Source organism: Pezoporus occidentalis, unplaced genomic scaffold, assembly GCF_034315485.1.
Source record: "Pezoporus occidentalis ecotype Australia unplaced genomic scaffold, CSIRO_AGI_Poc_V1 ctg14, whole genome shotgun sequence".
NCBI lineage: Eukaryota > Metazoa > Chordata > Aves > Psittaciformes > Psittacidae > Pezoporus > Pezoporus occidentalis.
Window position 1 is genome coordinate 5,694,017 of NW_026913209.1, and position 16,327 is coordinate 5,710,343.

General features: G+C 39.1%; 1 protein-coding gene across 1 annotated transcript in view; it reads left to right on the forward strand.

The window, feature by feature from the left end:
• Positions 1-16,327, forward strand: part of CPED1 (cadherin like and PC-esterase domain containing 1) — a 160,011-nt gene that overhangs the window by 62,353 nt on the left and 81,331 nt on the right. The window contains exons 8-14 of the mRNA XM_062609662.1: positions 4,600-4,742; positions 6,127-6,199; positions 7,748-7,915; positions 8,932-9,036; positions 9,888-10,057; positions 11,534-11,593; positions 16,260-16,324. Coding sequence (XP_062465646.1) covers positions 4,600-4,742; positions 6,127-6,199; positions 7,748-7,915; positions 8,932-9,036; positions 9,888-10,057; positions 11,534-11,593; positions 16,260-16,324 — 784 coding nt within the window. The remainder of the gene's footprint in view (positions 1-4,599; positions 4,743-6,126; positions 6,200-7,747; positions 7,916-8,931; positions 9,037-9,887; positions 10,058-11,533; positions 11,594-16,259; positions 16,325-16,327) is intronic.

Sequence of the window (16,327 nt, forward strand, 5' to 3'; positions counted from 1 at the left end):
TCAAATCAGAATTCTTTTTCCAATTAAATTGCATTTTTTTTTCAGTGTGTCAGGCCTTACACTGGTGGTTCAGTGTATTTTTGAGGAGCCAAAGAGATCCATGTTTCTGAGATCATAAACCTTACTTTAATGACTGCAGACTGTAGAAGGTGGATGCCAAAGCAGGTAGAGAAAAAGCATTGTAAAATTAACATTGATTAGTGGCTTATCCTAAAGCAGAAGTAGTTATCAGTGAGCAAAAGGTCAGTGAGTTAAAATTAATCTCAAGAATATTCCTAGTTCAGTCTGCCTTTACAGAAAATGTGTGCTCGACCCATGTAACTTGGCTGCATTTACACGCTTCTTTCAGGAATTACATAAATACGTGGAATGTACCTCCAACTATATGCATTCAGCATGTGGATGAACATCTTTCAGCTCCTGAGAAGTCCTGCAATTCTGTATACAATGGTGTCATTGTACATAATATATGTGCATATCAACATTAAGTTTTACAGCCTACTAAAATTTAATCCCTCTGTTTAAAAATTTGCCAACCAGAGGTCAGCTTTCTCCCAGACTGACTTCCTGTGACTGCCAACAGTTTTTCCAATTCTGTCTTCCTTCTACCATTCAATGCTGCTTTTAATCATGATCGATCAATGAGATTTATCCAATGAGATTGCATCTTGCTGGATAGGTAGTCTGTTTCTTCTGAAGGTGAGAGAACTAGTGTCAATAGTGATAATCTGAAGAAATCTTCAGTTCAGTGACTTTTGTATACTGCAGTTGAACATAGATATTTATATAACTTTGTTGGGCACGCTCAGAAGAACCGGAGGTTGTTGCAGGCTTTCAGACTTTGTCACCCCTAATCCATATAGTTTACATTTTCCCCACCAGTTGCTGAGAATCCTGTTGGATCTGTAGCAGTCAAAACTAATTGAACTTGTTTAAATAGCATTTTTTTCATGAATTGGAATTTAACCTGAAGTGTTCATCTCTTTTCTCCACTGGTCCTGAACCAGCCTGACTAAATATTTATTTTCAGTCATTAGCTTAGAATAAACATTGTCCTAAAACCTGATATCCCCTAATGAGAACCTGTTGAGCAATGTTTCTTTTCTAGTCTGGCTAAGGAGGGCTGTAGCTAAAAGACAGTTCCTTGGTGAAGCCAGTTTTATTTTAATGCCTGTTGTGTTGGAAACAGTTGGCTATTATGGCCAACAGCTCACTAGGGGTGCAAACAGGGCAAATCAGCCTGTCTAGTTCTTGCTAGAAAATATATGCATTGCCTATCCTTTTTGTTCAGGTGCTTAAGAATTTATTTACAGTGAGGAGAAAATGAATAATGGGGCTTTTTCTGTCCCTCTTGCCCTTCCTTCCAATAATCCCCATTTCTCCTTATAAAATTCTGTAACTTTTTGTGTTCCACATTTTTTCACTTAGCCCCTCAATGCCTACTGCACATCTAGGAAAACAGAGAAAAGGTGCAAGCCAGTTTAACAGGAATATGTATGGTATACAGGATCTGGCAGAGATGCTGAAAATAGTTGTTAAAGACAGCTGAAGAACCACCATGTAGTTCCCCCTTGGTGAAATGAGTCTTCATTTTATTTTTTTAATGTCAAATGAACAGTTTAATTAACTGTTTTTTGCCTGAAACAGGAACTGAAATGAGACAGTTTAACTTGGAGATTAATCTAAATCAGAAGTGATTTGGAAAGCATGTAGCTTTTTGTTCTTAATTGTTATACTGCTCTATGGGAGAAACTCAGCTTTGATGATCTTAGACTTTGAGAAACACAGACTCCCTTTCAGCCTGTTGTGCCAGGCAAATGAAGCATGACCTGAGGATTTGGATAATCTCTTTATAAATAGCAGTTCCGGGGCACTTTTGCCCTAGAGACTCATGGAATAGCAGTACATGTGGAAAACTTTCTATGGTATAAAAATACAGTGTGATGTCATTCAAGATTTCCACATCATGTGAATATCCAAAGGGCAGAGTTGGGGCTACATGTGCAACCTTCACTTTGCATCTTCCTGGCAATCCGAGGTTTAATTTTATGACTTTAGTCATGTATACTGTTGTAATTTTTTTCCTATTAGCATTTCAAATAGTTTTATCAGAAAGAGGGGAAAAAGTCCCAGGCACTGCAAACCTTCAGTCCAGGTATGTGCATGGGGGACTTTAATTCAGTAAAGCTTGGAAAGGGAACCACTTGTTAGGATGAAAACAGAGGTGATAAGAACAGGAAAACAGGCAGACCAACTTCCTACCGTCCAGTTATTTACCAGTACAACAGTATGAAGTTACTGGAACTGAAGAGAGCAGAAAGCAAAGGAGGATCACTGTTAGTGCATATTTGAGCATTTCCTGTGGCTGGCTGTAGGCAATAATACAGGATTTTTTGAAAAGGAAAAAGTACTTATTACATTTAACTGCAATATGCTGCTTGAAGAAACTGAAAACTGTTTATCCATGCCAGTGCAGACCAGTGTGCTTGGCAGTATTCGTGTTCACAAGGGGAGGCTCCAGCACTGTCTAGAAAATTCTGTGGACTAGACCGCACAGAAGTATAGTGTAAGATCTGGTGTCAGCATAGCAAATACATCATAACACATCACCAGTAACTACCTGTGTATCCCTGAGATCTATACTGGGTCCATTCATGTTCAATATTCATGTTAAATATTTGGATGATGGGGCAGAGTGTACCCTCTAATGACACAAAGCTAGGAGGAATGGCTGGTACATCAGAGAGTCATGCTGCCATCCAGAGTGACCTCACCAGGCTGGAGAAATGGTCCAACAGGAACCTCATGAAGTTTAACAAGCGGGAGCGTAAAGTTCAGTACCTGAGAAGGAACAGCCCCAGGCACCGGTACCTGCTGGAGACCAATATTCTGGAGAGCAGCTATGTGGAAAAGGGCTTAGGGGTCCTGGTGGACACCAGGTTGGCCAGCAGTCTGTCCCTGTGGCATACCTGGAGTACTGTGTCCAGTTCTGGACTCTCCAGTGCAAAAGTGATGTGCAGAGAGCCCAGAGGAGAGCCACTAAGATGATTAAGGTACTGGAACATTTCTTACATGAGGAAAGGCTGGAGAAGTTTCACAGGTCCTCAGGGAGGTCTCGCCAATATTTATGAAGGGAGGCCGTAAAGAAGGGCACAAACTAAAACAGATGAGATGCCTTCTGAACATCAGGAAATGCTTTTTCACTCTGAGAGTAACTGAGCACTGGCACAGGTTGCCCAGAGAGGTTGTGGAGTCTTCATCCTTGGACATATTCAAAAGATGTCTGGACGCAGTCCTGGGCAAAGTGCTGTAGATGACCCTGCTTAATCAGGGGGAAGGTCAAAATGACCTCCAGAGGGCCCTTCTGACCTCAATCCTTCTGTGGTTCTGTAATTCTGTCATCATGCTTTAGAGCCAAAATACCACATTAAACCTTGTGGACTTGCTAAAGGCAAGGCTTGGTTAACTCATCTACTGTGGCTTCTTGTTCATGACTGTAGTAGTCAAAGGCAGCTGGAGAGATGACAACCATATCAGACTCCAGTGGGGTGTCTACTGAAGCTGCATGCTTCCACCATGTTATCCCAGTGGAACATGTGTAAGTACGTGATAGAAAATATACAATGACATTTCTAAGTCCATTAAGTAGGGAAATTATTGGAAATAATCAGATATTTTTCTTTTCTGAATGTCAATACAGAACATATTCAATGTGTATTTTTTGTGCTTTATCTTTGGAGATGGTACTTTTTACTATAAAAATGTATCTTTTTCATAATATAGTACCAACCAAATTATCTAATAGTTTTACATACTTGATACACTAATTGTGTTATGTGCTATGTAATAACTATAATGGAAATATGATTTAAAGGCAGCCCCTTTTTTAGCACAAAGGGCTCTGATGCAACAAAACCTGGCAGTGTCCCACTCTTCACTGGAGCTCTGTGTTGCTCCTGTCATTTTCTTAAGTCTTATCTGAAGTGGTGAGGTGGGTGAATTCCCATAAGTGATGAAAACAGCTGAGGACAGTGTTGTGCAGGCCAGTGATTATGCCACTGGGAAGATTCACAAGTCCAGAAACCTCAGGATGTGCAAGAGTTCAGTCAAAACACAGGCTGCGGTGACTGGTTTTGTTCAACATCTTTCTTCTGTATTCTATTTAAAGCTTGTTAACCTGGAGTAAGGGTTTGTAGTCAAGGTCAAGTGGGATAGCCCTTGGCACGGTATGTTAACAGGAAAAAATGCTTTTGCTTTGAGTGTGCTATTACCTGCTGCTGAAGAAATAAGTGTCTGTGGTTTCCGTTGCCTAGAACCAGTGAGAGCAAAAGGTTTTTTCAAAGTCAGCTTAGTCTGTGAGCAAAATCTGAGTCTGTGAGTATTTTTTAAAACCATTAATACAGAGTTTCTTTGTGATATGCTTATTTTTATACAAGGAGTCATTCTGTATTAGTATGCAGTGTGGAGCTTTTCATGCCACTCTACTCTTCAAATGAATAAGATCTGACGCTGACATTCTAAAGCAATTTTTACTTCTACTAGCCTTTCAATGCATGATTTACTGTAAATGTTCAAAAATACATGTAATCTTTTTTATAGCTGCAAAAGTTTTTCGAGATGTTCTTCAGAAGCAGTTCTCCCCAACAAGCCTTCAACAACATGAAGGAAGCTATAAGCAAACTTCTACTTATGACTGAGGTCTTCAGTGAATCGTCTGCCTCAGGACCAAATTCTTTCAATCAGTAAGTGACTTGCAGCGGTCATTGGTATGCTATTGTCAAAATATCTCCTTAGAACAGAATAAAAATTGTAAAGGACTCTTAAAATGAGATACTCACCTCTATTTCATACTTCCTTTTAAAGTGACAACATGCTGCATATAGGAGTAAAACTCTTCGCAACATCCACAGTGCTTAGACTTTGTGAAAGGTTATGATGGATACTTAGGACCAGATACTGTGTCCTGATTAAGTGTTTCAGGCAGCACAAATGAACAGCAATCTCTCACAATTGGGCTAGTTCTAACATATATAAAGCTGTATTTCCCTTCAATGAGCTTTTTGTCTTCTGTCAAATATTTAATGTTAGAGTAGTCCAGACGGTTCAGAGCTGGCTGTGGGCTGGCAAGCTGAACAAGAGACACTGTAGGATCCTTTATGAAATATACAGCTGTAAATATACCTAGTCAGCAACAGTCACATTTGTGTGGGTTTTAAATCATTGTAATAATTTCTATTACAGTGTTAAAGTTCTTACACATAAATCAACTTTATGTAATATTTGTATTAATTAAAATTAATATTTGTTATATACATATATGTTATGTCACATTCCTGACATTTTAGCGATAAATGTGAAATAAGTCACTATTAATTAAATTTATATAGTTTATAAAGCTGTTTGAGAACCCAGGTGTTTTAGTAGCAATAATATAAAGCTCATTATTTGACTTATGCAAGTTGGAAATAAAGCTTACATTGTGAGTGGAGAGGGCAGCAAGGAGGGAAGCAGTGTAACAGGGATGGAGCTAGTTTGACAGTGGCCCAGTATTTTTTGCCAATGGGATGGATATCTCTGGTTTGTGTAGACCAAGACTTGCTTAGAGCTCCTGGCCCATGCCTTCAAACAACCCTGTAGCTGCCGCCAGTTCTTTGGCTTCAGTGAGTCAGAGAGTTTCACCAGCTATTGCCCTCCAGATGTCTTCAGAACTTTTGCAGGAGCTAATTCTCATCAAAAGGCATTTTCTCCTCCCGTGTATTTCACCTCCCTCACTGCTTTAAAAGTCAACCGTATGTAAATACACTTTAATATAGCACTGTTTTCATTGGCTCACAGTCTGACTCCATCTATCTTTAATACTGCTGTCTTTTCTTAGAAATCTTATTTAGTCTGTATTACATGCTGTCTCTTGACCTGTGTGTGTATGTTCTTGTGTGTGCTCTCTGGACCTGTGTGTGTTTGTCGTAGCATATATAGGGCCATGGTTTAGTGGTGGACTTGGCAGTGTTAAGTTACCATTTGAACTTAATGATCTGAAAGGTTTATTCCAGCTTAAATGATTATATGAGTCTCAATTTTATGAGTACCTATTTCATTGAATCTGATTCCCATTACATTGTATTTCAGATGCAGCCAATGTTTTCAAATGCTAACCTTTGACATTGGATTTGGCACCTCCATATACCCAGTTGTTCTCAAGGTGAGAAAATTACACAAGTTATTTCTTGACCCAAAAAACTTACATCAAAAAGAACCAGCAGGGAACCCTCTTTGATAGGTACCCTCAAATTTCTGAGAAATGTACAAATACATCAGTATTAATTTTGCCTAAAAGTGGGGTTCCTGTGATGAAGTTTGACACTCCACTAAAGCTTCCACTTTAGCTTTAAAAGACTATCACCCCAACTATCAGTGAAACAAAATCCACAGGAAGCATTGCATGAAGGTAGAGTCAAGTATAAACTGTGCCAGAACAGACACGAAGGGAGAAAGTTAAAATACCACAACTGGCTTTTAATAAAAATTGAATTGAACTGTACTTCTCCAGCTCATGACCTGCTTTTACCTCCACCATGCTGCCTTCTTTCTGCATGGTCCTCAGGGCCCTCAAAACCAGAGAAATATGACCTGGGCACAAACTCCCTGTGCCCGTTTTGTACCACTCCTACCTCAGAACAGCTGGGGTGGAAACAATAGTTGTACTGCTTTCCAGCTGCTTCTCATTGCCCCTGTATATACACACAAATATGTATAGACCTAGGTGCATAAAATCTTTGTTCATATTTATGATACACAAAGAAAAAAAACCAGTCAATATCCTAGGAAATTACAAGAGAACATTTTAAAAATGTATCCTCAATAAAAATCTGTTGAGGTTTCTAGTAACAAGAGTGCAGTCAGTCTCTCCATCCTTCACAAAAACAAAGATCCTTGAAACACAATGAAAAGATGCATATATGAAAGAAAATTTGCACAAGTTAAAAAAAAATCCATGAAGACAATATCCTTAATTAGTCTGACAAGACCTGTTTAGCTAGTATAAGAAACGTGACGTGTTATTAACTGTTTACCAGGCTGTAAAAAAAATTCTGCCAGGAGTTGCTTAAAAAACTAAACATAACACATAATGTTTACCTGCCTGTATAGCAGTCTCAACCATCAGCTATAATCCATGAATGTACAGTCAATCAGTTGAACAGTTTCTTATGAAAACACAAATTACTCTAAAAAATCCCAGTTGATAATTACTATGATTTTTGACTTTGAATAATATCTTTTGGAAGCCATATCATGCACACAGCCCATGCAGCTTGAAGTTACATGGTTTTATGTTTTTATGTTAAAATACTAATTTATTTGTATTTTATGAACATGAGTTTATTCATTGTGTTTATGTATTGTTGTAAAACTTATACTTTCATCTTTCACAAGTCCTAAATACCAGAGTTGTGCAAGAGTTGTCAGTATAAACTGACATTTTTATTTTTAATTAAATTTCAAATCAAGCACATGAAAAAAACCTTTCACGTGAGTATGCAATATTACACTCTATCCACTGGAGGTCAGCAAACATTGTGGTGTGTAGTTCTGATGGAAAATGTGGTACAGAATTTTAGATTATAATCCTGTCTGTTTTATTAATATTATGACCTGCTTTTTAAATAAATAATTACAGTTTGGTATATGTGGTTATGAGAAGACTGGACTTGATGTTCAGACTGTAAATTCTTACCTTGTTTTCCAACAGGTGCATGAAAACTTTGACTTTCAAGATGAGGATGAATCAAAAATTCAGGACCAAACTTTGAAAGAATTGCTTTTTGAAGATACTTTTAATTTTCTCCTGTCTAACGAATCCTCGACAACCAGTTTCATAGAAGCTTTACAAAAAATATATGCATCAGCTGTGAGTAAGGTAGTTCATTCCACCTTTTGCTTACTATTAACTATTTGAAAATATTTAATTCTAGACTGTATGCCTGTCTGAAATTTTGGTGCAAACTTATAGAATGAAGTATTTATTTAATCAAATGCAGGATTTATTTAATCAAAACCTGTTACTGAACTTTGGGGAATAAAACAGTAATTATATTGAACAAACACATTTTGTTTTAATAAAAAATTGTCTCTCAAATGATATCATTCCCCAACGTACAGTATTTTAAGGATAGATTTTAACCTTTAACAAAGTAATTTCTCCACCATTTTTAGATGGTCTTTTTAAATGCACGGGTTTGTGTCTTTTCGTAATCTGAGAAATGACTAACTCAGACAAGATTCATGAGCATCAGAATTCACTTATTTTCTACTACTCTGTGTCTTCCTCTGAATGAAAGTTCCAGTTACCTTTTTTTTTTTTGCGTTTATAAGATCTGCATAAAGTTTACATTACGATTTCTAACAAGTGGGGATCTCCTGTAGTAGCATTTATTTCAGTCTGGTCACTTTTAAGGATGCATTTCTGAGGAACCACCTGCTTGCAAGACTCACAAGGACGAAATTAGCCATGCAACTTCTGCCTCTCAGACAGGTGCGGCTAAAACAGGATCATGGGTGCTAAATTAACGGCAGGATAAAGTAGGAAGCTGCAGACACGGGCACATATATGATATGATAACCTAAATCTACATTCCATAGGAGACCAGACCACATTTCAGTGTCTACTTCATTGTCTATACTTTATGCAGTCTCTTCTCATGGTAGTTTCTAAGGGTACTTTTCTACACAAAGCTAATGCACAGTCTGCTTTACTCCATACCAAGAAATGGGAAGAGCTATCAAAGAGCTGCCTTGACATGACTTTGGATGAGGTTAGGGCAGGTTGAGAGCTGCTATAGCCTGTTCCTTTGATCACCAAAAAGATTGGGGTCTAAAGAAAGCATGTTGCTTTCCATGTGATTTGACCAGAATATGCTGCCCTTTCCTTCATAGGATGGAACTTACCACAGAGAAGATGAGCAATGTTTGTCTTTAGAAGAGATAAATTCAATGATAACTTTCATAAAGGAGCTGAAGAGTCTTGGACAATTTGAGCTGGTAAAATGACAGGGTTTTGTTGTATTGGATATGTATTTTTTTGTAAATCTCTTAATATTTCTCTTTCATTGCCATTCTTTGCTGTCTCTGGCACATATATTAGGCTGGATGGATAGGAAAGGATATAGAAGTTATACTGATTTTATTTTGGAGGATTTTTGGAATTTAAATTAAAATAAATAAAACTGATAATTTGACTTCAGGATTCCTTGGAAAGGACAGCTAAAGCAGAAACAGAGACCAGAAAATAGAATGAAAGGAAAAGGATGAGCATTATGTAAATTACTAATGAGCTGGTAAGAAAATAGAATGGTAATGCAGCAAAGTGGTTGTGAGTGGAAGAACTGGAGACAATACAGCACTGAAATCGTGACCAGAGAATAGATATAGATGAAAGAGTGACAAAAAAAAAAAAAGTGTAATATATCATCTTCTTCACACTTCAAGAGAGTTTCATTTTGGTGAAGAATAGAGGTAGAGGAGTAACTGTCAGTGTCTCTGAATAGGTATGGCAATTAATGGGGGAAATGAGTATTAGGGAAATAATAATCTGCAACTGGATCTATCATTCAGAAAGTCTGCATAATATCAGGATTTCTTCTAGACCTCCTGGATGAGTATCAGGGTTGGAGACAGTCTGGACAGGCAAAGGAGTAAGACCTCCATGTCAGTACTAGCAATCCTGATTTGCAAGGCTGAGCAAGACAATTACTTTCTACACATGTGGAGAGAGCATTAATGCATAATATATTAATATCCGCATACTCTATACACTGTCATCTGATGATTTCTCTCTTCTTTGCATTTTACAAATATAATATGTAGTCTCTAATCAGTGTCTCTCTTCTCAGCTTTTCCCTTCTGCTGCACCCCAGATTCAAACTTTACTGCGTGACCTCTATCACATGGTGGACCCAATGAGACAACTTGGTTCAGTCCTGACTGTGCATTGGTTGCTTTCCAGTTTACTTGAACAATTCCAGTCCATGACTAAAGAGGCACAAATGAATCCTTCAGAATGGTAAGATAGCTATAATATGAAATGTTGAGGGTAGTTTCTCAAATTATATTAACTGCAACAGATCCAGTGAGCATCATAAAACTTAATACTTCAGTAGATGTAGTGGATTTACAACACTTGAGATGAAGGTCCATCATCCCATTGTGCAGCAATGTCAGCCCTTCTGGCATTAGAGATGTAGTTAGGTTTTTACATAGGACAGGTTTTTTTCTTTGGTTCTGTTTCTAGGACATGTATGTCATACTTCTTTACTAACTACAATTGTATCTGATTTTGCAAACAACGGCTTGGGAGCAGAGGCTCATTAGACAATGTGTATGCTTCATTCCAGTAAGTCTAAAGTTAAATGTGTAAATGACATTATTTTGTATGTTTTGCTTGGAGAACACCATAGTGACTACATAAGGCATCTGTAAGATTTCTTAAATTTTAATTTTGATCCTCATTAAATTGGGTGTGGCTTTCGGCAAGTCAGTAGTCAGCTGTATCTTTGTTTGCTTAGCTATAAAGTGGAGCTTATACATTACCACCATGCTGGGTAACTGTTTATTGGTGTTTTGAACATACATAGTTCCATGAATGTGCTAAGTATTATTGTTGCTACTGCCAGCCACTCCATGAAAACTAACTCAAAGATGCAGCTGTTTGCATTCATGTGTAAGCCCTTGCCCTTTTGCCAAAATATTTAGGTTTGCATATCAAAGCATACCAGCCTTTAGCAGCTTTCTGTTCTAATCTAAGCAGTGCCACTCTCTCACTTTGAGCAAGGCCCTGGGCCTCTTTTGTTTTTCTTCAAGCTGAACACTATTGTGTATGTATAAATATGTAGAAATACCATGACCTTTCCCCAGCGCATAGGCCAATCTGCTTCTTTGCACTGTATTTTTCTGCAATGGCTAAGCTAATAATGCCATTCTGTCCATTCAGTGTGTAAAAGAACACTTGTTTTGACATTGCAAAATCATAATCTTCCACTCCTATAGCTACATGCATGTGATGGTGAAGCATATGTCAGATATGCATGTAATTATACTTAATTACAAGAAAGAGCTTAGTAGAGTTTACTCCCCAAATAGTTCAGGTAAGCATTCTCTCCAAGCTTTGATTCATCTTTTTTTGAGATTCCCAGATTTGATGAGTTTTCATATCAGAACAATTTTCCTGAATTTCTTCAGTTAGGGTCAGGTTGTTTTGTTGATGCATTTAACAGTTCCTATTTCTCTGACTATGCAAAATTGTTATTTCCATTTACAAAATTCAGTGATTTTTCACAGCTGACTGTCCAACCAGACAAGATACTTATGGGAAAAATAATGACTTCTGACTTTGGTCTTGTGCAGTTATTCTGTTCACTGATCATGAGTACACAGGGTGAAGAAAGAATTTAAAGGTCTAGTTTTCTTAACCCGTTTCATCTACATGGCTAGTATTGAAATCTTAAGTGGTATTAGTGATCTCTCTGAATTCCTTTCACAGGAGAAGCAAGAAGAACTCTAGAAACTCATCTCAAACTATAATGAAATGGTTACATCCTAGGTGAGAATGACCATCTCAGATGTATTGGTATGACATAAAAAGTTCTTTAAATATGAGGGAGTGGTACTACCTAATGTGCACTAAGATCAGTTTTCTGCATTGTTTGTGGACTGTTTTTCAACTTTGCACAGTTTCAACTTGTGATATGACTAAGATCATTACTGTCTTTTAGAATAGGGCCTATGAAGTATTGCAGCAAGTATGTTTGGACAGCAGGGTAGCATGGTAGGATCAGATTACTGAGAAAAGCTAACCCCTCTGTATTTGCAGAAGACAGAAGCCTAAGCACGTCAATAAAGTTGCAAATGCTTCAATGAAATCAACTGATATATTTGGGAAAGTGTTACTAGCCTCTTGTGTGTGGGGCCAAAATAGAAGCAGCAGCCTGGAAATTGAATTTGGGTTGGAAATACTTTCTTGGAGTTTAACGACGTCATGCTCTCGGGCAGTTTGAGAAACAAACATGGTTTGGCCTGTGGGGCAAACAACAGCAAGGAAGTCTGGATAAGATCTGCAATGGGAGAAATGAGAGACAGAGAAGGAGGAAAGTTGGGATTAAGTGCAAGGAAATCAATCCCATTCTTCAGTCTGCTCTTTTGTATTTCTTTGGAAGATCAGCACAAGATACTTCATTTGGTGAACTGTATGCCTAATGGAAACTCTGTAACTGAGGCCATGCAAACACTACAAAACAGAGAGCTCACATTGCTGGTTAATCAAATTGAAAAAAATTGCTAGTGATCATGTCTCACAAAATTACCTCCTGTGGCTTCTCATTTTCAAGAGACCTAGAAAACATTATCTAAAGAAATAAAATTCATAACTCTGCTGAATACTGAAATATCAATTTTTTTCTTTATGACCTATTAAGAATTGCACCATCCACAAGTAACACATGCACTGGAGACCACAAAAGTGACTACATTTTTTCCTTTTTTATCTACCTTTTGAAAAATCCCTGTGTAGATTCACAGGCATGTTGTCACCTAGGGTACCGGACATACAGTCATTAGTTTCATTAGCTCTAATAGGCAATGTGTATCTCTCTGCTTGATAGCTCCTCCAAGATAATAAATAAGAGGCCACTCATAAAGGTGAAGGTTCTTTCTTGGGTAACAGTGTATGAAGAAAAGGACTCTGCAGAGTCCAGGATCTCAGCCACTGCTTGCCTGAAGAAGAGCTTTTGTAACGGCATCGTCCCTCAGTCTGCTGACTACAAGGAGGTTGGACAAAGGAGTACTTGATGGTGATGATGATTAAAAAGCCCAGTTTTCAGCAGAGATAAATCATAGAACCATTTAGATTGGAAAAGACCTTTAAGATACTGAGTCCAGCAGTTAACCTAGCACTGCCAAGTCCACCACAAAACCATGGCCGTAAGTGCCACATCTACTCATCTTTTAAATATCTCCAGGGATGGTGACTCAACCACTTCCCTGAGCAGCCTGTTCCAGTGCTTGACAACCCTTTTGGTAAATATTTTTTTCTTAATACCCAATCTAAATTTCCCCTGGTGCAACTTGAGACTGTTTCCTCTTGTACTATCACTTGTTACCTGGGAGAAGAGACCAGCACCCACCTTGCTACAACTTCCCTTCAGGTATCTGTAGAGAGTGATGTCTCCTCTGAGCCTCCTTTTCTCCAGGTTAAAAAACCCCAGTTCCCTCAGCTGCTTCTCATAAAACTTGCTCTCCAGACCCTTCACCAGCTTCACTGCTCTTCTTTGAATATGCTTCAGCGCCTCAATGTCTTTCTTGTAGTGAGAGTCACTGAGCACAGGGTTTGAGGTGTGGCCTTACCTGCAGGGGGACAAGTTTCCTAGTCTTGCTGGCCACACTGTAATGTAAGTGTCTTTCTGTAAATATAGTAATCTGAGTATCTAGCTGTAATAACACTTCTAAATATTACAGTTCAATACCCTGCTGTAATTAGATAGAGCAGTTATATGGCTCTTAATGTTGCCTGATAATAATTGCAATCTCCTTACAAGTTGATACGTACAGGTCGTGCGATTTTCCCAATGACTGGAGAAAGGCTAATATAACCCCCATTTTCAAGAAAGGGAAAATGGATGACCCAGGGAACTACAGACCAGTCAGTCTCATCTCTCTGCCTGTCAAAATCTTGGAGCAGATTCTCCTGGAAGGCATGCTAAGGCACATGAAAAACAACAAGGTGCTTGGTGACAGCCAGCATGGCTTCACTAAGGGGAAATCCTGCCTGACCAGTTTGGTGGCCTTCTATGATGGGGCTACAGAACTGATGGACAGGGGTAGAGCAGTTGATGTCATCTACCTGGACTTGTGCAAAGCGTTCGACACTGTCCCACACGACATCCTTGTCTCTAAATTGGAGAGACATCAATTTGATGGATGGACCACTCGGTGGATAAAGAACTGGCTGGATGGCCGCATGCAAACAGATGTGGACAATGGCTCAATGTCCAGCTGGAGACCAGTAATGAGTGATATCCCTCAGGGATCAGTGTTGGGACCGGTCTTGTTCAACATCTTCGTCGCTGACATGGACAGTGGGATTGAGTGCGCCCTCAGCAAGTTTGCCGATGACACCAAGCTGTGTGGTTCAGTTGATACCCTGGAGGGAAGGAATGCCATCCAGAGGGACCTTGACACGCTTGTGAGGTGGGCTGATGCCAACCTCATGACGTTTAACCATGCCAAGTGCAAGGTCCTACACCTGGGTCGGAGCAATCCCAGGCAGAGCTACAGGTTGGGCAGAGAAGAGATTCAGAGCAGCCCTGCAGAGAAGGACTTGGGGGTGTTGGTCGATGAGAAAATGAACATGAGCCGGCTTCAGTGTATCCTGGGCTGCAATCAAAAGAAGTGTGACCAGCAGGTCGAAGGAGGTGATCCTGCCCCTCTATTCTGCTCTCATGAGACCTCACCTGGAGTGTTGTGTGCAGTTCTGGTGTCCTCAACATAAAAAGGACATGGAACTGTCAGAACATGTCCAGAGGAGGGCCACGAGGGTGATCAGGGGACTGGAGCACCTCCCATATGAAGACAGGCTAAGAAAGTTTGGGCTGTTCAGGCTGGAGAAGAGAAGGCTGCATGGAGACCTCATAGCAGCCTTCCAGTATCTGAAGGGGGCCTGTAGGGATGCTGGGGAGGGACTCTTTATTAGGGACTGTAGTGATAGGACAAGGGGTAATGCGTTAAAACTCAAAGAGGGGAAGTTTAGATTGGATATAAGGAAGAAGTTCTTTACTGTGAGTGGTGAGGCACTGGAACAGGTTGCCCAAACAGGTGTTAAATGCTCCACCCCTGGCGGTGTTCAAGGCCAGGTTGGACAGAGCCTTGGGTGGCATGGTTTAGTGTGAGGAGTCCCTGCCCATGGCAGGGGGGTTGGAACTAGATGGTCTTAAGGTCCTTTCTAACCCTAACTATTCCATGTTTCTGTGATTACTTTGGGATGCAGGACCTTGCAATGTGGTACGCACTGCTGCAGTCCTGAGATGTCCTCTGGCTAAACCAAAGTCTGGCATTTCATAGAATTAAGACATCTTGTTTTCACCTTAAAAGAGGGTTTGGGACTGGGCAAGCAAAAAGGAACAGCAGGGAGAAAACATATTTGACAGGTTTTAGCCATTACCCCCTTGGCAAGCAGAAAGAGGGGTGTAAAATGGCTTGTAACTTGAAAAAATACCCTCTTTAATAGCTTGTTAATTTTCTCCTTTGAAGTAGGTTATGAATGTGCATGAAATTAGGGTGGTGTCTAGATTCTGTAAGTTCAAAATTACATTTTCATGCACACACAGAGACACAGAGACACAGCTGCTTCTTTCCTTATTGAGATAATGCAGAAATCTCTGTTTTATTATTGGACAGTTTACCTTTTACCATGGTTGACCTCACTTTTGCTTTCAGCAGCTCCTGTTGAAACATTAGTGATGGCTGATTACAGAACAATATTGCCATCTCTTTCCTTGGCACAGTGACTTTCAAAATGCAAAATGTATGGGCAGTGGTATCCAGGAAGAAGCTGCTTTATGAGAACTTCTACACACTGAGAGGAAAACATGTGGAATCTTGAAGAAATACTAATGAACCTCTGAAAAGGTCTTATCAGCCAGAGGTCCAGTAGATGGATTGGAAAGAAGCCATTTTTTTTTTCACTGAGGAATTATATTTATACACTGGATGCTGATCATGTGATTTGTTTTGAATTAGTAAACAAATTAAAACACATAGATGTTCAATTATATGAATTCATGCTAACGTCGGTACAGGTATTCACCTTGACACAGGCCTTCCCTTCTGTTTAGTTCTTTTTGAACAAAGTTGAACTTTAAACTCAAATATATAAAAACCACCCCCATTCCAAACGTTATACAAACAGTTAAGAGATATGGCTTGGGTTATTTTATTCTTGGCTATATCTACTCTTTCTCCCCCTAGAAATTTGTGTTTTGTAATTTATTTCTGGTTTTCTTTTTTCATGTGATATGCTACCATTTATTATGGAATGTGTGTTTTCTATCATTCGGGTAATATAGCTAATGCTGAGAAATGACTCCAGGAGGTTCATCTTTCCATTGAGAATGTTAAAATATCATGGGACCTGGGATGCCATATAGAAATTTTTGAAAAATGTTCTATGGTTTATGTTAATTGTATTCATATAGAAGTATGTTTGCTATTGGCAGGAGTTCTCAAGAAAATGCAAGTCCTAAGCAGAATGTTCCTTCTGATTTCAGGAAGAATCATGATGGTA